Source organism: Hyperolius riggenbachi, chromosome 1 (genome assembly GCF_040937935.1).
Source record: "Hyperolius riggenbachi isolate aHypRig1 chromosome 1, aHypRig1.pri, whole genome shotgun sequence".
NCBI lineage: Eukaryota > Metazoa > Chordata > Amphibia > Anura > Hyperoliidae > Hyperolius > Hyperolius riggenbachi.
Window position 1 is genome coordinate 673,170,370 of NC_090646.1, and position 25,950 is coordinate 673,196,319.

Genomic DNA, 25,950 nt, shown 5'->3' on the forward strand with positions numbered 1-25,950 from the left:
CACCACTGAGGGGTTTTACCCCTTGAGCACCAGAGCAATTTTCACCTTTCAGCGCTCCTTCCATTCATTCGTCTATAACTTTATCATTACTTATCACAATTAAATGAACTATATCTTGTTTTTTTCACCACCAATTAGGCTTTATTTAGGTGGGACATTATGCCAAGAATTATTTTATTCTAAATGTGTTTTAATGGAAAAATAGGAAAACATGTGGGAAAAAAATATTATGTTTCAATTTTTGGCCATTATAGTTTTTAAATAATGCATGCTACTGTAATTAAAACTCATGAAATGTATTTGCCTATTTGTCCCAGTTATAAAACCGTTTAAATTATGTCCCTATCACAATGTTTGGCACCAATATTTTAATAGGAAATAAAGGTGCATTTTTTTCAGTTTTGCATCCATCCCTAATTACAAGCCCATAGCTTATAAAGCAACAGTGTTATACCCTCTTGGCATAAATATCTAAAAAGTTCAGTCCCTAAGGTAACTATTTATGTTTTTTTTTATTGTATTTTTTTTTTAATTACAAAAAAAAAAAAAAAATTGGGGAGTGTGGGAGGTAATGAGTTAATTTATTGTGTAAAACTAATGTTTTTGTATATGTAAAATGCTTTAGGGTGTAGTTTTACTATTTGGCCACAAGATTGTGAATTTGTGAATTTGTGTTCATGCGACCTGTAAGCGTCCGGAAGGACACTTACAGGAAGCACTACGAAGCTGGGAAAATAACAATGATCACGCTGTTTTTCAAAGAAGCAGCAGATCATTATGGGGGCTTAGATCAACGAACGGGAATGGATTTTCCCGTTCATTGATCTCCAGGCGAGCGGGCGGCGGCATGCACGAGCGGCGGGAGCACGCGCACGAGCGGCGGTAGCGTGGACAGCGGCGGTAGCGCGGAAGGTACGGATTCCTCCATCCCTTGGTTTTTTAGGAGGGAAAAAAGGGACGGAGAAATTCGTACCGCAGGGGGTAAAGTGGTTAATAATTAAAGTGCAAGATCGATATAATCCATGTGTAATACAAAGTCTAGGTAGTAAAGTGCACACAATCATTATATGTACAAAATTATATTCACAATAATAATTCCTGTATTTTTTGGACTATTAGACACACAATAGCTATAAGATGGCCCAATAATAGCACTACTCAAGCTGCAAAATTCTGTATTTAACATTTCCTAACACCAACTCTTATTGCATCATCAAAAGCAGACTCTTTGGCATAGTCAGTATATTATACTTGCTTTTTCTTTTATCTTTTCCAGATGATACTTCAGAAGAACCAAACATCTGATGCTGAGATCCTGATTCTTGGCTTTGAAGGCCTTGGCAACTACAGGATTCCTCTTTTCCTCCTCCTACTGCTCCTCTACACATCTGCCTCCGCTGAGAACCTCCTGATCATCTTTTTAGTTAGTAGAAGCCCTCATCTTCATTCACCAATGTACATTTTAATCAGCAATTTGCTATTTTGTGAAATTGTCTACACTACGGACCTGGTTCCATTGATGCTCCACCACATCCTAGCAGAGCGAGCGTTCATCTACCACCTTGGCTGCTCTGTTCAGTTGACCATATCTGGATGTGTGTCAATTGTTGATGCTCTTCTGTTGACACTGATGTCCTATGACAGATATCTAGCTGTTTGCCAACCACTGAGATATTCTGCCCTTATGCACAATAGACTGTGTGTATGTTTAGTAACTGTTCTTTGGGCAATTACCATCATGCTTAATATTGTAATATTTTACTTTGTAATTCATCTAGAGTTCTGCTGCCCTCTTAGCATTGATCACTTTTATTGCGACTTTACACCTTTAGTATCTCTTGCGTGCTCCGACATCACTCCTCTTATTTCATTTGCATTATGGGTCAGCGCTATACTAACAGTTGTCCCATTTGGCTTAATTGTTGTGTCATACACAGCTATCATAGTGGAGATCCTCAGGATACGGTCATCAACAGGACGACAGAAAGCCTTCTCCACCTGCAGCTCCCATCTCCTGGTGGTGTCCATATATTTTGGCATCATTATTGTCTTATATGTGGTGCCGAGAAGTAGCCAATATCTTTATGTCTATAAAGCCATGTCCTTCATGTCCTTTGCAGTGACTCCCATGATAAACCCAATTATTTATACTTTAAGGAATCAAGATATTAAGAAAGCTCTGCAAACAACAATAAGTGAAATGAAAGCCAAAATACATTTACAATAGACAAGTATTTTAGTAAAAGAGGGTGGCAACCAGTTGAAAATTAAGACATAGTTGAAGTCCATGCCTTACCTCGACTGGCTTGGACATAAACATGTTTGGCAGAGGAGATCTAAGATCTTTCTATATGCTTTTATTGTTCTTTTCCAGAGGCTTCCCCTGTCTACCATCACCAGGCCATTCCAGCACTTATCCTTTGTCGACTGCTCACGCATGTGCAGTAGCATTGACACACTCGGGCTCAATCGGGTCCGAGCTACAGCACATGTGCGAACCATCTGCACCTGCACAGTAGCACGGACCTGATCGAGCTTGGCTTTTTCCATTAAAGGGAAGGTTCACGCTGCTAAAAAAAAAAAACTGCACTCACCTGGGGCTTCTTCCAGCTCCTGGCAGTTGATCGGTGCCCTCGGCGCAGCTCCTCTCCCTCCGGGCGTCCAGCGGGGAAGAAGCTTCTGTGGTCGGCTTCTGTGCGCTCCACGCCGGGGGGGTCACGTGGTGTAGTGACGTCATCGGTTCTCAACTGCGCAGGTGCAGAACTACTGTGCCTGCGCAGTAGAGACCTGATGACGTCACGTACACCACGTGACCCCCCGGCGTGGAACGTACATGACGCTGACCCGGAAGCCGACCGACCTGGCGAGGTCGGCTTCTTCACCGCTGGACGCCCAGAGGGAGTGGAGCTGTGCCGAGGGCACCGATCGACTGCCAGGAGCTGAAAGAAGCCCCAGGTGAGTGCAATTTTTTTTTTTAGCAGCGCGGATCTTCCCTATAAAGCCTATGTGGGTCCGTGCTACTGTACAGGGGCAGTGTGGCTGTTCGCCTTCGAGCTTTGAGGGTCTCTGGAGCGCTGGAGCACCGGAGCGGCCTGGCGAAGGATGATGTGTAAGCCTCTGGCGAATCCCATTTTTTGCTACTAAATCCTCACAGGTTTACTTTCAAACTGTAGACTGTTGAGTTAGGTGTGACTAACCATATTTTAAACAATACTGTACTTTGTTATTTATTGCCACTGGCAGGAATTTGACCCTGAATCATTTTATGTAAACTCCTGCTCATGGATACAGCATCAGGAGAAATGTGTTACTTGCTGGTGGTAATGTACATTTAAGTAGTGTCGGACCACCTTCTTCCGCCTATAAACAAAGCTTGCAATCTCTGTTCTGCTGCAGGTGGGATCTGGACCTTTATGAACTTGCCTCTCTCTACCCATTCATTTGGGGATTAATTATACAACAGGCATGGACTGCCTACTTAAGAACTCCTCCTGCACTTAGACCTTGCTAGAATAGTTGACTGATCGGCCTAAGTGTTGATTAGTTCCTAGTTCACGGCTGGGCGTACTTTTTGTGGCCTGGGCCACATGCTGCGGACAGTGAGGCCGCATTCCTTAAATTGCCCCCTCCTTCCCCGCTCCCTCCCTGCAGAGTCACAAGTGGGTGGCAAACGGGGAACTTAAAACTCACCAGGCACGTGTCACGTGGCACTGGGCATGTGTCACGTGGCACTGGGCATGTGTCATGTGCCACATGACACGTGCCAAGTGCCATGTGCCAAGTGACACTCAGACAGCAGAGGAGAAGACACTAGTGCACACTAACTGTCACACTGACACTGCTCACAGCACAGCAGTTCTGTAGAAAGCTAACATATTACTACTACTACTCTAACAACTACTAGCACTGACTGCAGTACTACAGTACTAACTACCTAATAACACAGTAATCCTATTCCCTAATCTCTAACCTAACCTATACCTAAGGCTAATAGCTGGCCAGCAGGCAGCAGCTGGCCTGGTCTGTGCACAGCACACACAGACACATAGCAGCTGCCTGCAGCACAGCACACACTCTGACTGTCACACAAATGACATCAAGCTAATTCATGATTTAACAATAGTGTAGTGATAGTGAAGGGGTTAATCACTGAACAGCTTATCACTGACTGTGTACAGCCCTTGTTAGGCCAGCAGCACTGGAGCACACACTCTGACTGTCATACAATGACATCAATCAAGCTAATTAACGATTTAACAATAGTGTAGTGATAGTGAAGGGGTTAATCACTGAACAGCTTTAGGTTTATACTGTGTACATCCCTTGGTAGGGCAGCAGCACTGGAGCATGTCTCTCAGTGAGCATTCAGCAAGCAAAGGACAATATGTCTCATCATGGCAGCCCTCCTTATTATACAGGGGGGCAGGCCAGTGTTCCTTTCTGTGATTGGGTGGCAGGGTTTAGGCTGGGAGCCCTCTGATTGTCTCAATGAGGTCAGGTGGGGCTGGCCAGGGTTCCCCTCTGTGATTGGTTGCTAGGGCTTCTGCTGGGAGCCCTTTGATTGGCTCCAGGATGTCATCTCCTTAGTTACAGTATTTCGGATCCGGATATCCGCAATATCTGCGCTATGCGCCCAAATATTCGCAGATAGCTATCTGGATTTCTAGAGAAATCCAGAATCTAAATTGGATAGCTGAAAAATGGTTGGATATCCGGGTTACCCGGATATCCGGAATCTTGCTGAGCAGTGCTAACCTGATTTAGAGTCCAGGGGAGAGAGAAAATGGAATGTCATTATACTGTACTGTTCAGCACAGCTTGAGTTGTATTGCTGTCCCGTGAATATAAACCTTACCAGATCAGATATTCTTCTCTAAAACCCTGGCACTAAACTGAAGCTTGTATGTTCCTGGATCATCAGGAGATGGCGCTGTCTCCTCACACACCAGGAAGTACGGAAGATGCATGGAGCTCTGGACTTCAGACTGTGTGTGCAGCAAAGCCGGGGCAGTTTTGGAGCAGGATAGATGATTTATTTTGACATGTGGCATCTTATCTCTCCCCAAGTCCTGCTCCCCTATTGTTTTTTCAGCGCCCTAGGCCATGACCTTTGAGGCCTTTCTAGAAATCCAGCCCTGAGTACCAAGGATAACACCCACACAAATTTCGATCCAAATTTTAATACAGAAATCTAACACTGTACAAATTTTCTAGTTGTAATAAAGGTTTCTGAACTAATATGCTGGTGTACTTTGTTTTCTGCCGGTACTTAGTGAAGCTACATAGACCTTTATTCACTATGCACTGGTAAGATTGCCTCGCACATAGGATACCAGCTTACTTCACTATAGGCTATATTAAACTTTGATTTGTTTGACAGAGAGATTTACCTTCTGTTTGATTTTTTGGTGGCAGCCACCTGTTTTTATTGAGCACAGGTGTCTGCAGGTTGCCTACGTTTGGAGCGGACTTTCTGATTGAATGAGTGCCGAGAATATAATACATATCATTCATCAGCAGCTTCATCAACATTTTATCGTATAACTAGGCCTAAGGCCCGTTTAAAAACAGGTGCTAGGCTCTGGCCAGCATCTAAAAAGTGGTGCGCGAACATTCTTGCGCACGTCCGCGCACACACCTGCCCCCTGGCCCCGTCGTCCTCCTCCTCCTTCCCCGCGTCATACTCCTAACTCTGCGCTGTGCGTCCCTGTTGCCCTAGCAACCACAGGGACAGCCCAGAGTGAGCCGGCTGAACTTGCGCGTACATGCGCAGTTAGGTTTTAACACGGACACAGGGATAAATCATGACGCAGGGACACTTGAAGATTATTATACAGGATTTCGTGGGGCTTGCCCACTTGTTTATAGTTCAAGTTAGGGAGGATCAGAGTGGGGGAAATTTCCCTGTGGGGTAATTGTTGCATTTTGTCATGTTATGTAATTGTTGCCTTTCTCTATGTGGGGTAATTGCTGCATTTTATTTTTAGAGTGATTTAAAGGGACACTTAAGTCAAACAAAAAAAAATGAGTTTTACTCACTTGGGGCTTCCAATAGCCCCCTGCAACTGTCCGGTGCCCTCGCCGTCTCCCTCCGATCCTCCTGGCCCCGCCGGCAGCCACTTCCTGTTTCGGTGACAGGAGCTGACAGGCTGGGGACGCGAGTGATTCTTCGCGTTCCTGGCCACAATAGCGCCATCTATGCTGCTATAGCATATATCATATACCATATAGCAGCATAGAGGGTGCTAATGTGTCTGGGAACGCGAAGAATCACTCGCGTCCCCAGCCTGTCAGCTCCTGTCACCGAAACAGGAAGTGGCTGCCGGCAGGGCCAGGAGGATCGGAAGGAGACGGCGAGGGCACCGGACAGCTGCAGGGGGCTATTGGAAGCCCTAGGTGAGTAAAACTCATTTTTTTTGTTTGACTTAAGTGTCCCTTTAAGTAATACATGAGCGGGGTGATTCCTGCATTTAGGGCTTGATTCACTAACGTGTGATAACTGCTATCACAGCAGTTATCACGCGAGCTGCCATGCGTAAAGGTTTGTGCGTGAACATCGTTACTTCGTGTGATAAGCATAGGTTTTTCATGCGATCACGTGCGCTTTTCACATGTAATGTGCACGTGATCGCGCGAAAACCTTCGCTTATCATGCGAAGTAACGCTGTTCGTGCGCAAACCTTTACGCGTGGCAGCTCGCGTGATAACTGCTGTGATAGCAGTTATCACACGTTAGTGAATCAAGCCGTTAGTGTGAGGAGTGCTTGTCGCATTTTATTTGTTGGGCGATTGCCACATTTTTTGTGGGGGGTAATTGCCCCATTGCGGTCTTTGCTCTTGCTTGGGATGGATTCAGGAAGGCATTTTATTGACAAGGGCCTGTATGCAATTCACTTTTTCACCTGAGTTTTCCACTAGGTGATATTTTCACAACTTGTGAATAAAATACCCTTTACACCACCAGCAAGCAAACAAATGCTGAAAACAATTTTGTCAGGACTTTTTCACCCACTTTTTGGTACTTTTTTCCATTGCAAAGTGCTAAAAAGTTAAGTTAAATTGAAGATGAAAAGTTATCTCCTAGGAAAAAAGACAAGAGAAACAGTGAATTGCATATAGGCCAAGGTGTGGAAATATCAGCTTGCATATGGGAAATTGGGTGTGATCTAATTCATTTTTTTTATCGTCTGTTTTCTCCTATGAGAACATTTTCATCTTAAAAAAAAAACCCTCAAGCCCACCGTAGGCCGCGAGGTCCCCCGGCATCCTTCTGGCTCCCTCCCTGGTCCCGGATCCGGTTACAGGACGACTTCAGCCTGAAGTCGTAAGGTCTGCTTACCGCTTCCGTGTATAGCGTCATTACGCCGGCCGGCTACTCGTCATCATGCCGGCCAGCGTGAGATTCCTGCTCACGCTAGGTTCTCTAAGATTGAACCGCACATGAGCAGGACTCTCACGCTAGCTGGTGTGATGATGACGAGTAGCCAGCTGGCGTAATGGCGCTATACACAGAAGCGGTAAGCAGACCTTATGACTTCAGGCTGAAGTCGTCCTGTAACCTTATCTGGGACCAGGGAAGAAGCCAGAAGGACGCCGGGGGACCTCACGGCCTACGGTGGGCTGAAGGAAGCCACAGGTAAGTGTAAATTTAGTTTTTATCACCTGCTCATGGTCCCTTTAAAAAGTACCAAAAAGTAGGTGAGAAAATACTGCCAAAATTATTCATAGTATTTTTTTTTCTCTTGGTGGTGGCTTAACCACTTTCCGACCGCCCCCAGCCGATGGGATGGGCGGCGGCAAAGACTGGACCTAAACGACCGCAATACGCCCATCGGCGGCGGCAGGCGTGGTTATGCGGCGATCGCGTCATTCGTGACGCGATCAGCCGCCGGTGACTGGCTCCGCCCCCTCGCGCTGTAACCCGCCGGCCATTCAGAAGCGCCGGCGGGTTACTAGTACCCGGATCGCTGCACGTACAGTGTATAATAGGCTTTGTAATGTATACAAAGCCTATTATACTGGCTGCCTCCTGCCCTGGTGGTCCCAGTGTCCGAGGGACCACCAGAGCAGGCTGCAGCCACCCTAGTCTGCACCCGAACACACTGATTTCCCCCCCCCCTGCCCCCTGATCGCCCACAGCACCCCGCAGACCCACCCCTGCCCACCCCCCAGACCACTGTTAGCACCCAATCACCCCCCTAATCACCCATCAATCACTCCCTGTCACTATCTGTCAACGCTATTTTTTTTAACCCTAAACTGCCCCCTGCTCCCTCCTGATCATCCCCCCACCCCTCAGATTCTCCCCAGACCCCCCCCCATACCCCCCCCCTGTGTACTGTATGCATCTATCCCCCCTGATCACCTGCCAATCACCTGTCAATCACCTGTCAATCACCCATCAATCACCCCCTGTCACTGCCACCGATCAATCAGCCCCTAACCTGCCCCTTGCGGGCAATCTGATCACCCACCCACACCAATAGATCGCCCGCAGATCCGACATCAGATCACCTCCCAAGTGCAGTGTTTACATCTGTTCTCTACCCTAAACACCCACTAATTACCTTAGTATGTATGTGGATGTAGTTTTACTATTTGGCCACAATATGGCCACAGTCAAAAAATATTTATTTAGTCCTGGAAGCGAACGCTCTCGCTTCCAGGAAGCACAAGGAGGACGGAAAACTTTTTTTGCGCAGAAAGACCATGGCCTCTGATAAGAAGCCGTCGGTTTTTCTGCCGGGGACTTAGATCAATGAATGGGAAGTATGTTCTCATTCATTGATCTCTGGGCTAACGGGAGCCGGCACATGCACATCCGAGAGCGCGCGGGAGCGCGCAGACGCGCGGAACAGCACAGCAGCAGCTGCCTGGACGTGACAATCACATCCAGGCGGCAGGAATGGTTAAAGAGAACATGAAAATTATCTCTTATGAGATAAGTCAGGAGAAAAAGTTAATTGCATATTCTGCTGCCTGAAGTAAACAAGGTGATGGTCTCTGCCGAAATTTGCACCTCTTCTGTTTTTAAAAATTTCTCAAGGATCTTCTGAATTTTCAACTTATTGGTTCTCTGTGTTATGCTGTGGAGATTCCTATGTAACATTATGACATCTTTTATGCATAAACAAGGATGAAAGCCTTTGGAATTCGACTTTCAAGGCAGTGGTGCTTGTTTAGGTCCACCCCAGGTTACTCCTGTACTTGCTATATCTAGCCACTGTTCCTTGAACCATCACCGATGGAGACTTCTCATGGGAGAATAGCAACTCCACACAGCCTTCGCTCCCTTTAGCCATCATATTCGGGGATCCTGCTGGGTCTTCATGACTATCATAATGACTCAGGGGCCATGAGGTCACCACCATACCTCACCCCAGCCAATCCCTTGCTTGATGTTATCCAGTTCCCACTACAAGAAGATAGCAAGCTTGAAACCCATATGTGTACTACTGAAATAGTAATTTTACTAATCGGATACATATTTCACAATACAGTAAAGTCCCGGTTACATGAAACTTGAGGAACCATCACTCTCAAGTAAACAGCACTTACGGGGGATGGTTGGTGGGGCATGTGGATGTGCCTTTCTCCTTCTATCTCATTAAAGCAGAGCGGTGTGCAGGTGAAAACACATATCAGAGCTCTGGGCACTGTCCTCTTCTCTTCTTATAGCTGACAGATGTTGTGCTACTTACTCTGTACGGCTCCCGATGTATGTCACCTGACAGGCAATGGGTCACATGACACATCACAGCCATACAGAGGATACCTGAACTTTAATAAGAAAGTTGACTTTTCCTTACCTGGTGCTTCTTCCAGCTACCCATAGTCTTTCAGGTCCCTCCAGGGGCGGACTGACAACTCATGGGGCCCCCGGGCAATAGGAGATTATGGGGCCCCCATTCCAGTGTTTCCCACCTTTCATGTTATATTTTTACAGACTAAGATATAATAATTTATTGTCAACAGTAAATATGGTATATTGTGATATTGTGCCAAAAAAAAGGGGAAGTTTGAACTCTGCCATAGTGTTTCCCCCCAAAATACATGTAGTCTGACAGTTTCACCAAAAATCCATGCAATTTGGCAGAGGTTCCTCCAAAATACAGATAATATGGCAGTCGTTCCCCCAAAATAGACTTTATCTGGCAGCAGCGGTTCCCCCAAATACACATAATTTGGCAGCGGATCACCAAAAATACATGTAGCAGCAGTGGTTCCCCCAAAATACACAGAATCTGGAAGCAGCAGCTCCCCCATTATACACAATCTGGCAGCGGTTCCCCAAAAATACACATAATCTGGCAGCTGTTTCTCAAAATACACTTAATCTGGCAGCAGGAGTTCCCCAAAAATAGTTAATCTGGCAGCAGTTCCCCCAAAATAGGTGCCCCCAGTATAGGTAACCAGGTCAAAAGGTATCCCCAGTGGAAGTATCCAGGTCTATAGGTTTTCCCAGTGCAGGTATCCAGGTCTATAGGTGTCCCCAGTATAAGTAGCCAAATCTACAGGTGTCCCCAGAATAGATAACCAGGTCTATAGATGTCCCCATTTAAGATAGCCAGGTCTATAGATGTCCCCAGTTAAGATAGCCAGGTCTATAGGTGTCCCCAGTATAGGTAGCCAGATCTACAGGTGTCTCCAGAATAGGTAGCCAGGCCTATAGGTGTCCCCAGTACAGATAGCCAGGTCTATAGGTGTCTCCTGTATAGATAGCCAGGTCTTTAGGTGTCCCCAGTATATGTAGCCAGGTGTATAGGTGTCCCCAGTATAGCCAGGTCTATAGGTGTCCCCAGTATATACAGCCAGGTCTATAGGTGCCCCCAGTATATACAGCCAGGTCTATAGGTGCCCCCAGTATATACAGCCAGGTCTATAGGTGCCCCCAGTATATGTAGCTAGGTCTATAAGTGCCCCCAGTATATGTAGTCAGGTGTATAGGTGCCCCCAGTATATGCAGCCAGGTGTATAGGTGCCCCCAGTATATGCAGCCAGGTGTATAGGTGCCCCCAGTATATGTAGCAAGGTGTATAGGTCTCCCCAGTATATGCAGCCAGGTGTATAGGTGCCCCCAGTATATGCAGCCAGGTGTATAGGTCTCCCCAGTATAGCCAGGTGTATAGGTCTCCCCAGTATAGCCAGGTGTATAGGTGCCCCCAGTATATGCAGCCAGGTGTATAGGTGCCCCCAGTATATGCAGCCAGGTGTATAGGTCTCCCCAGTATATGCAGCCAGGTGTATAGGTCTCCCCAGTATATGCAGCCAGGTGTATAAGTGCCCCCAGTATATGCAGCCAGGTGTATAGGTCTCCCCAGTATATGCAGCCAGGTGTATAGGTCTCCCCAGTATATGTAGCCAGGTGTATAGGTGCCCCCAGTATATGCAGCCAGGTGTATAGGTCTCCACAGTATAGCCAGGTCTGTAAGTGCCCCCAGTATATGCAGCCAGGCTTGTAGGTGTCTCCAGGAGGGGAGACAGCCAGTGAAGGAGGGCGATGGGCATAGCAGTGGAGAAGGGGGGAAGTTTCCCCCCCTTCTCTCACCTTGGGGCCCCCCTTCCTGGCTCTCCTCTCCGTAATCTGCAAAGTGTTGCACAGCTGGAAGCGGCTGACAGCGGGCGGAGACTTACGCTGATCTGTGTGCCACTAGTGTGGGCTTGAGAAACCCAGACTAGCGGCACACAGATCAGCGCTCCCTCCGGTGGCTGAACAGCGGTAAGTCTCCGCCCGCTGTCAGCCGCTTCCAGCTGTGCAACACTTTGCAGATTACAGGGAGGAGAGCCAGGAAGGGGGGCCCCAAGGTGAGAGAAGGGGGGGGGGACTTCCCCCCTTCTCTGCTGCTATGCCCATCGCCCTCCTTCACTGGCTGTCTCCCCTCCTGCTCAGGGTTCTCTGGCGGGTGGCGGGCCCCCCCTGACCACGGGCCCTCGGTCCGTGCCCGAGTGCCCTAATGGTCAGTCCGCCCCTGGGTCCCTCCGTGTTGTGCCACGGTCCCCTTCAGAACGATCTCCAGCAAGTTTTATTCATGGGCTACTGCACAAGCGTGGTCCCGTCCGTGCGCCTCCTTAATCTCTCTCCCATCACCGGGAGTGTTTTGTGTATGTGTGGTTTGCAAAAGATTTGTACCGCGACCATGCAGAAGCACCAGTCAACACGAGCGTGATTGAGGTGGCGCATGGAGGGGAACGTGCATATGCGGAAGCCCATAACTAAAACTTGTCAGAGATTTCCTGTGGGGGACAGAGGCACAACAGAAGAAGCCCAAGGTAAAAAAAAGTCAACTTTTTTTAATCACAGTTCAGGTGTGCTTAATTAAAGTGAGAGGAAAATGGAGACCGCCATATTTATTTCCTTTTAAAAATACCAGTTGTCTGACAGTCCTACTGATCATTCTGGCACCAGCGATATCTGAATAACACACCTGAAACAAGCATGCAGCTAAACTTGTCATATTTCTGGGAGAAACACCTGATCTGCATGCTTGTTCAGGGTCTATGGCTAAAAGTGTTAGAGGCTGAGGATCAGCACGGCTGCCAGACAAGTGGTATTAAAAATTTAAATTTAAAATTAAATTAATATGGCAGTGTCCATATCCCTCTCACTTTAGGTTTACTTTATGGGCCTGTGTCCATTACATGCAGGGCAATGCAACTACATAGCCAGATTGCACCGCGGCCGGACGGAAACCAAAGCATGTCGATGGAACAGTTTCCACTGCATGCCAGTTATATGGCATGGTGCAGAGAGATCAGATAATCTGCAGCATGCTACAGATTCTTGTACGGCCGCATCCGCCTGCATCTATGTCCAGCCTCCTCCAGTCACTTCCACATTGGGGGGTGCGGAAGTGACGCAAATGGGAGCGGAAGTGACGCATAGCCGAATTGCATCCCTTCGGCTCCCATTCGCGAATGAAAATGGGCCCTGAAAGTGTGTGGATCATGAAACAATTGTGTGCTCGACATAGAATTATACGCTCATGTACATTACATCACTCATTTTAATAAGTTTAACAAGCATATCTGTGACATGGACAGCAGGTGACGGGATAATTGGCCCGATGGGATTAATCAGCATATTAGATGATGTGTACACAGTAACATATATAAGACCCACATGTCTCATTTACCGACACTTATTATGCCAATCACTGTAAATCATCTGTCTGTCTCCATTACAGATAGGAATCACATACAGCCTATTTTTACAGCATTTGATATTTCCAATCAACATCCCTATTTTTAAGTTTGTAAAATAAAACAAGTTTTGGAAACAGCTTGGATGTCCCGGAGGGGGAAGGTGTTGTACCAATACAGGGATGTCTCATGATTTCTCTGTCATCAGGCAAGGTAACCAACATCACCACAGCATAACAAGACAGACATAAAAGGGATTGTAAATTACACCACATCATGTCTTAAATGGAAGCTGAAGTGAGAGGGGTACGGAGGTGGCCATCTTCACTCCCTTATAAACAATGCCAGTTGCCTGGCTGCCATGCTGAGCTTTAGGCTTTAGTTGTGTTTGAGTCACACACCTGCAACAAGCAGCCAATGGAGTCACAGAATCTGAGCTGCATGCTCATTCCGGGCCAGTGACTTAAAGAGAACCCGAGGTGGGTTGTAATAATCCTATTTGCACACAGAGGCTGGTTCTGCATACAATGCCCAGCCTCTGTTGCTACACTGTCTCCTCCAGTCTCCCCCCTGTGCTCTGCTGTGCCCCCCAAACTAAACCGCCATGCTAGCAACACACAGCATGTCGCCTGCAGGCTGTGTACATGTGCACTGTCACTCTCGCCGCTCCCCCACCGCCTGTATTGCGCCGCAACCTGTCCGCGTCCCTTCCCTCCAATCAGCGGGGAGGGACGCCGGTGGGGACCGGAGATATAGAGAAGGCGGGGGAGCGGCGGAGAGTGACACTGCACATGTAAATAGCCGGCTGATGATACGCTGCGTGTTGCTAGCACGGCAGGTTTATTTTGGGGGCACAGCAGAGCGCAGGGGAGGGGGGCCTGGGGGAGACAGTATATTAACAGAGGCTGGGCATTATATGCAGACCCAGCCTCTGTGTGCAAATAGGATTATTACAACCCACCTCGGGTTCTCTTTAAAGTTAACCCGAGGTAAAAATAAACATGAGGCACAAAGAATTGTATCTATGCTACTAATGTGTTTTTTTGTTTTTGTTTCTATTAGATATTCCACAGTTTTGTGTTATGTTTAAACATTTACAAAGTAGATTGAATGTTTTATTGTCTCTGCACAATGGCAGTCTATTAAGTGTCACAGAGCTAAAATGTATGAACTACTGGCCTTTTTTTAATCTATCCATTTTTCTCAGAAGCTCTTCTCTGCATGTAAAACATTTTTTGGCTGTAATTCCTTATAATCTGACAAGAGAGAAACTGTCACTTGCATGCCTGAAGATTAACTCTTTCGGGTAGAAAAAGAAAAAGAGAAACACAGACTGGTTATTAATATGTTTTACACTGTACATACGCTTGTTTATCTCATGTCACCTCGGGTACACTTTATAGTATTAGAGACAGAGCATTGGCACAGAATTCAGGTACCTGAGAGAATGAATATGGCAGCTTCCTAATTCCTCTAACTGCAGGTTGCCTTTAAGCTATAAGGTGGCTGAGTTACAGGGGCGTAACAATAGACTCTACAAGGGATGCATCCGCAGGGGGGGGCCAGAAGCCGCAGAGGGCCCCATGGGGGGAGAAGTTTCTTTTCTCTGTCCTGAGAGACTGACAAATAAGGGCTCAGAGAGAAAAAACTTTCTGCTCCCTGCACACTTGTTTTAATGACTGTATCTGCCCAGCCACTGATACAGAATCATACAAAGTTTTTCAGACAAAGATTTGTAGACAGTTCCTAATTCCTATTCAGTGTTCAGCAGGGTCTTGTGTACAGTTCTGGTCTACCCCCAGGCTTTCTACTCCTCCCCAAGTGCTGTGTACTTTAGTGATGCTTTAGGAGTCTGGGAGACAAAGCTTTCTGCTTTCTGGACAATTGTTCTAATGACTGCATCTGCTCAGCCACTGATAAAAAATGCTTGGGGGGCATGCTTGGGGAGGAGGCCCCATCCAAAGTTTTGCAGGGGGGCCTAGTGGTTTCTAGTTACGCCCCTGCTCAGTTACCAGCTCCCCAGATAACAAACATACAGCAGCCAGCAGAAAAGGATGCAACACTTCCCAATAGAACTGATTACCTTTCCTTACCTGGCCTTATTATTATTCATTGGCCAAAATTCACTCACTTGTACAAAAGTTAATAACTGAAACCACAACAATCAAAAGTCAAAGCTCCGATTTTAATTCTATCTTCAGTCCCATTCTGCTGAAATGCACAAAGCTTAATGCAAGCCAATACATATATTTAGAACTAAACTTCAAAAACCTGAGAGGTTTCTGTAGAAAAATGATGTTAAAGCACAGCTGAAGTTAGCGGGATATGGAGGCTGTCATATGTATTTACTTTTAAATAATGGCCCGGCAGGAGGAAGCATGGGGGTGACATGGAACGCGAGTGAACGCGACATAGAGCACATCGGCTATAGTGCTACTAAAGATGTTGATAGGGCAGGGTCCTTCCCCTAGAGGTTCCTCTTTCTGTCATTCTTTATCAGACGAATATGTCAAAGTACTGCTAATGTTTCAAACCACACATGGGCTATGTACAGGGCCGGTTCAAGTAACAATTGGGCCCTAGGGCAAGATTAGCCTGGGGGCTCCCCCAACAGACATCCCCGACCAAAAAGCATCATTAGAGGCCCTTTGTTGCAGCCAAATTTCCCTCCTGGGCCCCTGAGCTGGCTGCTGGCCCTCCCCCAATCACCTCCCAACTTAACAGACTCTGCAGAGTCCCTGGGGAGCAACAATTAAGATGGGGGAGGGACACCCTACAGGCTCTGGGGCCCTGGGGCAATTGCCCATTTTTTCCTATGGTAGCTCCGGCCCTGGCTATGTATGTAATTGTACTCATGTTGATGGACATCCTGAGTGTACAGTGTGTTAAACAGCTGATGTATGTATGGTATGCTCCATACTATTGTCTGATTTATACTATGTATAGCTGTATGGAAGCTGTATGGAAGATGATGACGCTATATATATATATATATATATATATATATATATATATATATATATATATATATATATATATATATATATATACTGGCAAATTTTGACTTAAAGAGTCTGAAGCCTAAATATTTACCTGTTTTTAATAGGCAGACCTCTTCAGCGTTAATGGCATAGCTGAAACACCGCATCCCTGCGGCAGAACAAGGCCTTAATCACCCCAAATACCAGAGCAAAAATCCACGATTTTCCAGGTTGCTTTGCTGCCCGGGGAGGCAGAGCTTAGCGCTGTAGCTCTGTATCCAGTCGCATCAATCTCCACGGATCTCTGCCAGACTGAGAGGGGCGGGGAGAGGCGGCGATCAGCGGGGATTGATGCAAAGAGAGGCAGAGCTATTGTCCACAGCTCTGCCTCTTCCAGGAGGAGCCCCGAAATTTGCCTCTGGGATTTTGGGGTGATTAAGGCCTCGTTTTGCTGCGGGAATGCGATGTTTCAGCTATGCCATTAATGCTGAAGTGGTCTGCCTATTAAAAGCAGGTCATTTTTTAGGCTTCAGACTCTCTTTAAAGTTACTTTTATTTAACCAGCAAGTAATTTTTTGATTGGAAATTACATAGGTTTCTTCCATCAGATAATCGGGAAAAAAAAAACAATCCTCAGCTTTTATTTACATTTGAGCAAAAAGTGTCCAGTGCAAAATATTCATACCCTTCAGAAACTGTCACAGTCTGTGGGGAAAAATCCAAAGTTGTATACCATTCCAAATAGTGCAAGCTATTCTAAAACATCCTAATTACCCCGATTAATTGGGAACAGCTGTTTAAATCAACTCAACAGGTGAAAAAACAGCAGCTCTTTGCAGTTGGTTTGTGGACAGTCATGGCTAAGACAAAGGAGCTCAGTGATGACCTACAGCTGCGCACAAGTCAGGAAAGGGCTACAAGGCCATTTCTAGATGTTTTCAAGTTCCAGAGGCTACAGTGTAAAGTATTATTAAAAAATACAAGATGTTCCACACTGTGTAAAATCTCAGAGGATGTGGTCGGAATCCAAAAGTGACACCCGTGCTGGCCAGGAGGATAGTGAGAGAGGTGAAAAAGAATCCAAGGATCATCACCAAAGCCATCCTGGTGAATCTGGGCTCTGGTGGTGGCAATGTCTCAAGGCAGACAATCCCACGGACGCTGCACACTGCTGGGTTCCACAGATGCAGACCAAGGAGGACGCCACTTCTCCAGATAAGGCACACAAAAGCTTGCTTGGCCTTTGTAAATGCTCATCTAGACAAAGAAGAAGACATCTGGTCTTCAGTGTTATGGTCAGATGAAATAAAAATTTAATTGTTTGGTCACATTGACGTTTCCTTCATTTGGTGTAAAAAAGGAGAAACCTTCAACCCAAAGAACACCATCCCCATTGTCAAACATGGTGGTGGGAACCTAATGCTTTGGGAGTGTTTTTAAGCAAATGGACAAGGGAAACTAATCACAGTAAATGGCACCATAAAAAAGAGCAATGCATGAGGATTCTCACCGACAACATCAGGCAGTCTGCAGAGAAACTTGGCCTTGGGCACTGGTGGACATTTCAGCACGACAGTGACCCAAAACACACAGCAAACGTGGTAAAGAAATGGTTAGCAGACAAAAACATTAACATTTAGGAGTGCCACAGCCAGAGTCCCGACTTTAATCCAATTGAGAATCTTTGGAGGGAGCTAAAGATCAGGGTATGAAGACCCTCCAACCTGAAAGATTTAGAGCTAATTGCTAAAAATGAATGGGCAAAACTACCTGTGGAGACATACAAAAAGCTGGTCTGCAATTATAGAAAGTGTTTGATTGCTGTAATAGCCAATAAAGGCTTTTCTATTGATTATTGAGAAGGGTATAAATAATTTTGGACTGGACAACTTTTTGCTCAAATGTAATAATGTTTTTTTTTCCACGATAATGCTTCTTGTACATTGTCTTATTATCTTTTGGGAGACACCTATGTCATTTCCCGTCAAAAATATGACTTGCTGGTTGAATAAAAGTAAATTCAAATCAAAATTTGCCAGGGGTATGAATAATTATGGGAAGCACAGCACTGTATATATACACTGTATATAAAGGGTTAGGCAGGGAGGTATGGATGATTTGAACGGGGCACCACACAGGGCTGGATTAACCTTGGTGGATAAAGAGTGGGGGTATCTGTCCATCAGGAGCCGCCATTTCAGTAACAATGGAGACGTGGTCAATAGAGCATCGTGTGTTTGTGTGTAGCACCTTTATTGAAACGGGCCGTTTTGTCATTTAAACACAGAGACGTTTTCAGAATCATTTCCCCTGTCACCTTGTATTTTTTATGTGGCTACCTCAAAGCACCAGTATACATAGACAAACCACGTACACTTGAAGCTCTGAGCGAAACAAATGAGAAATTCGAGCAGTTCCACGTGAAATGCTTCAGAGTATGGACAACTTTTCAACACGTCTACAGGAGTGTATGGACAAAAATGGACGCCATTTAACAGATGTTATTTTTCGTACTTAATCAATGTTTTCATTTTTTTTTCTTTTGATTTTCTTCAATTTGTCTAATGGCAACATCCAAGCTACACATTGAAAAGATAAAATGTAAGTTTTGTGGAAAAAAGAGTGTGTAACTGTTATTTCAAATCAACCATACCTCCCTGCCTAACCATGTATATATATATATATATATATATATATATATATATATATATATATATATATATATATATATATATATATATATGAATAATAATATAAATACATAATAATTAGGTGATTGAGAAGTAAACTTGAAAGAAGCACCACTTAGCTTGATGGGAAACATTCCACCTTAACCCCATAGCAACCAAATAAAGTAAGCGGCAGGTCTCCACGGTTCCAATCACATGATACGACTTGTGATCGGATTCCAAGAAACGGTGTCAGCAGTACAACGCCATTGGTGGTGTAAAGAGGGGTGATGGAAGAGTCTCTTCCACCACCGGGTGGGGCTGTAATGCTGACACGGTGTCCTGATCACATGCCATATCATGTGATCGGATGTGACTGGGACCCAGAAGACCTGCTGAAACTACAGAGCCACCGGTGGAGGAAGAGAAGGAGCTGTTCGGAGCAGGTGAATATAGCTTCTTACTCCCACACATTTATATGGCTGCACTAGGCAACCAAACAAGTCATCCCGGCAGAGACTGCCAGTGTAAAAGCAGCTTCAAATGAGGTATCTCGTTTAATGCTGCTAAAAGGTTAAAGAGAACCAGAGATGGGCTTAATACCGATACTTATACTTACCTGGGGAGTCCTCCAGCCCCATGAGGTCTGTGGGCTCCCTCATCGTCCTCTCCGGCCTCTACGTTCAGTAGATATCTCTCTCTATATTCTCTCTGGCTGCGCTCTTCTGTGCATGAGTGGCCTGGATGTCCCCCATGCTCCCACAGCCGGGAGCATTCTGCTCTGTGCAGTAAAGCTTCATGAGTGCAGATTGCTCCCATACATGGGAGTGCAACAGGGGAGCAAGCACACAAGTGTTTCTGACATTATTGTCAGATCTAACAAGTTTAGCTGTAAGGATTCTCAAATCCGAATTTGGGATAAACCCGGATAGTTGCTATCCGGATCTCTCCCAGTAAACCTGTGCGGGCTGGGAGGGGCTGGGCGGGAAGGTCAAGCTTACCTGTCTGACGTCTTCTTCAGTCCGTCCCTCCCAGGTTTACTGGGAGAGATCCGGATAGCAACTATCCGGGTATCTCCCAGATCCATATTTGAGCATCCCTATTTAGCTTCATACTTGTTTCTGATGTTACTCAGACCCGACTGCAGCCAAATAGAGATGGCCCGAACTGTTCGCTGGAGAAAAGTTCCCGGTGAACAACACGTGTTCAACCAGCCCCCTATACATTGTGATGGAGCCAAAAATGTACCCCCTCACCCCAAAGTCAGTAAACACATGGCAGCCAATCAGCTATCCCTCCCATCTGGACCACCCCTCCCACCTATCAGAACAGTCATTACTTGTGCTTTAGCTAGTGAGTTATTTGAGAGCTACATTTCATATATTGCGCATCAGCACGCTATATAAGTACTCTAGTCAGTCAGTTTTGTATTATTGTAATATTGTATATTGTTTTGTGTTCTGTCCCTTGCCTGCCTCTTGACTACGAATTTGCCTAGCCCTTCTATATTACTGCCATCTGATCTATCATGTATGACCCAAGCCTGTTACCAACTATGTCTGTTGTGTATTGTATCACATACAGTAGCATCTAGCCTGATAGGCGGCCCAGAGCTGCAGTTGCTCTGGGCAATCTTGCTCCCCTGTTCATTACTCCTGTGTCCATCTGTATAGCCTCTTCCATTATCCAGCTACTTAGCCTTGTTGCTCTGGGTGGTCAAAGTATAACCCCCCAGCGTTATACTAAGTCTCTAATGTAACAGTTTATGTATTGTCTTTTAAATTCTGACACTTCATTTGTTTGTTTATTTTTTTACAATTGTGTTATATGGGGACAGAGAGAGAGAGAGCATAATGAACTATTAGGGATGGGAAATGGGAAGCAGCAGATTTGGGCGCATGAGACAAGTGGACAAAAAGGGCGCCCCATTCACTCCCATTATAAATATAGTTTAATGGGCGCCGAACAGGGGAAAAAGGGCGCCGGAGATAAATAACGTTTTACAAACGGTGCCCGGAGATTTTTAATGTTTTATAACTGAGCTTGTGATGATTTACGTTTAGAAAATGAGCCTGTGACGAATAACGTTTATAAAAGTACTAAACATATTTATCCTGTTTAATTAAAACATTATTTAACATTTTAATCCTTATGGTTTGTAAAATATTATTATTCACAAAATAAAGCAATCAGTACGTAACGTAAATTGCAATATATTTTTTACAATCACTATTTGTAAAACATTTCTAAAACATTATTATCCACCCAAAAATATTATTTAATTTTTTTTATTTACATTTTTTATTTATTAATGTTTGTAAAACATTATTATCCATAGGGGGTCTTAGGTTTAGGCACCACCAGGGGGGTCTTAGGTTTAGGCACCACCAGGGGGGTCTTAGGTTTAGGCACCACCAGGGGGGTCTTAGGTTTAGGCACCACCAGGTGGGTCTTAGGTTTAGGCACCACCAGGGGGGTCTTAAGTTTAGGCACCACTGGGGGGTCTAGGGGTTAGGGATAGGTACAGGGAGGGCTTTGGGGTGGTTAGTTTTAGGCACCACCAGGGGGGTCTTAGGTTTAGGCCCCATCAGGGAGGTCTTAGGTTTAGGCACCACCAGGGGATTTTAGGTTTAGGAACCACCAGGGAGGTCGTAGGTTTAGGCACCACCAGGGAGGTCTTAGGTTTAGGCACCACCAGGGGGGTTTTAGGTTTAGGCACCACCAGGGGGTCTAGGGGTTAGGGATAGGTACAGGGAGGGTTCTGTGTGAGAGTAGGGTTAGGTATAGTTTTAGTACAATTTTAATAATACTAATCAACAGTTATTATGAATGTACTTATATTAATATCATTATTATGAACAATATTTTCACATTTTATTATAATAATAAACGATAAATCAAGATTATTCATAACAATATATAATTATAATGTTTAAACAAATAATACTGTTTTTTTAACAAACTTAATTATAAGTTTCAGTTTAGAAACAGGGAAGATTAACGTTTTTAAATTTTGCCGATTTCATACACATTATTTAAAGATTTATAAATTCTTAAAACACTAATTGTAAACGAAATTCTACACAATATTTTTATAAACGATAATGCTGCTTATCGTTTACAGTACACCACGCGCCTTTTTTTCCCGACGCCCTTTTTTGATGTACGCTGGGAAATGTGTGTGTATATATATATATATATATATATATATATATATATATATATATATATATATATATATATATATATATGTGTGTGTGTGTGTGTTTTTTTTTTTTTGTTAATTGTCTGGTTATTGTCTGTGTTCCAGCCAACAGGCAATTACATTTACAGTCATTTACAATGGAATGATTGCTGTTGCTGGTTGCAACAGCAATTATTTTAACTTTAAATAGTTAGATTGGGTTTGGGGCGGGGAGGGGGGGGGGGGCTTGTGCGTGCACAACAGGACCAAACAGACGAGGATCTACGCTCCTGGGAGCTCAAGTGAGATTTTCAGGGACGTAGATACTTGTCCCAGGTGATAGAGGTGGCCCGAACATCAGATTTTGAGTTCGCAAACGCAAACATTAGCAAAAGTTTGAGTTTACGCGAGCCGGGCGAACCACCATAGACTTCAATGGGCAGACGAATTTTAAAACATACAGGGACTATTTCTGGCCACAAAAGTGATGGAAAAGATGTTCCAAGGGGTCTAACACCTGGAGGGGGGCATGCCGGAGTGGGATACACGCCCTGGGAAAATTAAGGATTTGAGGCAGAGTAGGGTTATAATCGCTAAAAGGCAGAAATCACATTGCATTCCTAAATTGGAGGCATAAAGTGCTTTAAAACATCTTGCGTGTGTATACATGGATCAGGTAGTGTAAGTAGTGTACTGCTTCACACTGACACACCAAACTCACTGTGTAACGCACCGCCACAAACAGCCGCAACGGGTTGTCATTAGTTGACACCCCCAGGACATAAAATGTCAGTCCTCTCGGGGGCAATGTTTGTGTACTGATGGCCGTGCTCGTGCTCACGTTGGCGAGAGTGCAGGTCATGATGATGAAAATTGAAATTGAAAAATATGGGTTATTTTGATGAATTGAAAATGGAAGAGTTGTTTACCAAATTCTACAATGTTTTTTTTTTTTTCTGATATGTTACTTTGATAACTGTGGTAATTCTAGAGCTAATACCTGCCGATGAGCGCTGACCTGTACAGTGCCATAAAGCCATTGTGCTGTATACAAACACCTGTGCCTTCTCAAGTTGTGAATGTGAAAGCAATCTCTAATCCAACAAAACTGAGAAGCATCGCACAGAAAATTTAGCTGCAGTTAAATTGCAAGCTTGAAGGAGAGCTGTGGGGAGTGGATGTTAATTACTCCTCTGAAAAATGTGACAGTGATCGGAATGGATCTACCATGATGCCGGCCGGAATTATATGCACGGATATAATACAGTGTGCTGGCAGACAGTGGAGGATGACAAATGCCAGCTGGGAACTGTGTGCTGTATCTATGCAGTGTCACCCACAAAGATAGCTATGCTTTAGTAAGTTCAATCCCAAATACAGTGGAAAGATATGCACTGGTAATACAGTGTGCTGGGCCTGGCACAGTACACAGCAAGGGCCAGGTGTGACAGACAGGGCTGTATGTAGTGCCACACACCAAAAAAAAAAAAAAAAAAAAAAACACAGCAGAAGAATATTAGCCCTCAAAAGAGCATTTTTGGGGTGCTTTCAGCAACAAATTTCAGCAAGGACCAAGCTAACAACAGTCTAACTAACGCTTTCCCTATCTCTCCAACGTCTCTCCCTTCCTCTCACTATAGCAAGATCAGCAGACTGAGAACATAGCTGACGCTGCAGCGTTTTTATAGGGGGGGCAGGGGTCCGTGGGTAAGTGCAGCCTGATTGGCTGCCATGTGTCTTATGACTGTGATGTAGAAGGTCAAAGTTTAGCCCAATGATGAGGTATAGGAGGCAGGTCGAACTCGCTACGTGTTTGCGTCCCTCTGCAGGCAGCTTATATCTGCGCAAACAACCCACCGAACGAACCGTTCGGGCCATCTCTACCAGGGGAGGGGAACTAGTTAAAATATACCTTGTTAATTTAAAACCCTATTTCAGCCTCCCATATTTTAATGCACCTTATAATATATTTGCATTAATTTGCTATGTACATTTTATGCATTGCATTTTGCAATAAATATACTTAAAATGATGCGGTGATCATATTGTCAATAAATTCTATTGATTTCTTCATCTATCTAGTGGTGTCCATGTTTTCTTCTCACTGATGTGTTGTGACTTTGCCCGTTGGATAGCTATCTTCTTTAACTTATGCTTTACTTTTCAACCTAGTTTTCATGAAGCTTGCCCTGATCTTGGCCTTATCTATGGTTCCACCAGTTTGCTGCCAGTCCCAACTTTGGCCTGCCCTATCATTCTGCCTGTTCTACCCAAACCTTAGATGACCCACATTCAGTCTCTCTGATCTCTCCTTCCACAGTGGGACAGTCTCAGGGGCCATAACTTGATATTAGCATTAGCATTCTCAGCTCACTAGGACCAATGACACTTGTGGGATGCTCTGTTGAAGACCAATGACTGCTTCCATGTCTGGAGAGAACCCACTCAAACTACCAGGGCCATTGTCTGAAGATTATTATTCCTGACAATAAGCTTTTTGTGTACAAGAAGCTAAAACCTAATCAATAAAGTGTAGGTGGCCCATGTTGAACAATGACTAAATTCACATTCTATTGTGTGCCTCTCCCCCTGCCAACTCTAACTGCACCTTTTCTCTGCTTCTTCCACAGATGACACCTCTGAAAAACAAGACATTTTATACTGAGATCCTGATTCTTGGGTTTGAAGACCTCGGCGACTACAAAATTCCATTTTTTCTCCTGTTACTGCTCCTCTACACATTGGCTTCCATTGAGAACCTCCTGATAATCTTTTTAGTTAGTAAAAGCCCTCGTCTTCATTCTCCTATGTACATTTTAATCAGCAGTTTGCTCTTTTGTGAAGTTTTCTACACTACGGACCTGGTTCCAATGATGCTCCACCACATCCTAGCAGAGAGAGCCATCATCTACCATCTTGGCTGCTCTGTTCAGTTGACCATATCTGGATGTGTGTCAATGGTTGATGTTCTTCTGCTTATGCTGATGTCTTATGACAGATATCTGGCTGTTTGCCAACCACTGAGATATTCTGTTCTCATGCACAATAGGCTGTGTCTCTGTTTAATATCTATTCTTTGGTTAATTCCACTCATAGTTAGCACAGTAATCTTTTACTTTGTTATTCATCTCGAATTCTGCTGCCCTCTTAGCATTGATCATTTTTACTGTGATTTCACACCTTTAGTATCTCTTGCGTGCTCCAATATCATGCCTCTTGTTTCATTTGCATTATGGGTCAGCGCTATACTAACAGTTGTCCCATTTGGCTTAATTGTTGTGTCATACGCAGCTATCATAGTGGAGATCCTCAGGATACGGTCATCAACGGGACGACAGAAAGCCTTCTCCACCTGCAGCTCCCATCTCCTGGTGGTGTCCATATATTTTGGTGTCATCATTGTCTTATATGTAGTGCCGAGAAGTAGCCAATATCTGTATGTCTATAAAGCCATGTCCTTCATGTCCTTTGCAGTGACTCCCATGATAAACCCCATTATTTACACTCTAAGGAATAAGGATATTAAGAAAGCTCTGCAAACAATGATAAGTTCTGTCAGACAAGATTTGTTTTGTTGAGCTATGTTCTCAAAGGGACAATTTTTTATACATTGCAGTAAAAATCATCACAGTTATTATTTTATTTAGGTGATCTTCATGCCCGGTACATGAATACAGATTTTGAAACAGAGGAATGTGTGCATCAAACACCAAGTTAAAACCTGATAAACCGAGACATTGCTCATGCAAATATGCATTTGCTTTTGCATGCCAAAATATGCAGGGTCAAAAACTAATACCGCAAAGCGGTTACCTTACGGGGATTCGTTTATGCTACATTAGCACTATCCAGGAGCGCCACGGGGAGGCTCCCCAATGCCCCCATACAACCGGGAAAGCCGCAGGGCTCCAAGCCCTCTCACTGCTCAGAAACCACACTGTGGTACCCCGGAGGGGGAGGCTGGGAGGTGCAGGCG

General features: G+C 44.9%; 2 protein-coding genes across 2 annotated transcripts in view; both read left to right on the forward strand.

Annotated features, from left to right (window-relative positions):
* Positions 1 to 2,227, forward strand: part of LOC137544276 (olfactory receptor 10C1-like) — a 14,392-nt gene extending 12,165 nt beyond the window's left edge. Inside the window, exon 2 of the mRNA XM_068265334.1 lies at positions 1,277 to 2,227. Within this exon, the coding sequence (XP_068121435.1) occupies positions 1,277 to 2,227 (951 nt within the window). The remainder of the gene's footprint in view (positions 1 to 1,276) is intronic.
* Positions 2,228 to 2,833: 606 nt separating this feature from the next.
* On the forward strand, positions 2,834 to 25,552 carry LOC137544286 (olfactory receptor 11A1-like). Its single transcript, XM_068265344.1, has 4 exons — positions 2,834 to 2,955; positions 7,575 to 7,636; positions 13,349 to 13,353; positions 24,605 to 25,552. The coding sequence occupies exons 1-4, from the start codon at positions 2,834 to 2,836 to the stop codon at positions 25,550 to 25,552; spliced, it is 1,137 nt and encodes a 378-aa protein (XP_068121445.1).
* The last annotated feature ends 398 nt before the right edge of the window (positions 25,553 to 25,950 follow it).

Excerpts from the sequence above, each read along its gene's own strand:
- LOC137544286 (XM_068265344.1), top strand. The coding sequence starts at position 2,834 with ATGACGCTGACCCGGAAGCCGACCGACCTGGCGAGGTCGGCTTCTTCA. Across the intron at positions 2,956-7,574 it reads GGAGCTGAAAGAAGCCCCAG|GGAAGAAGCCAGAAGGACGC; the intron begins GTGAGTGCAATT and ends ATCTGGGACCAG.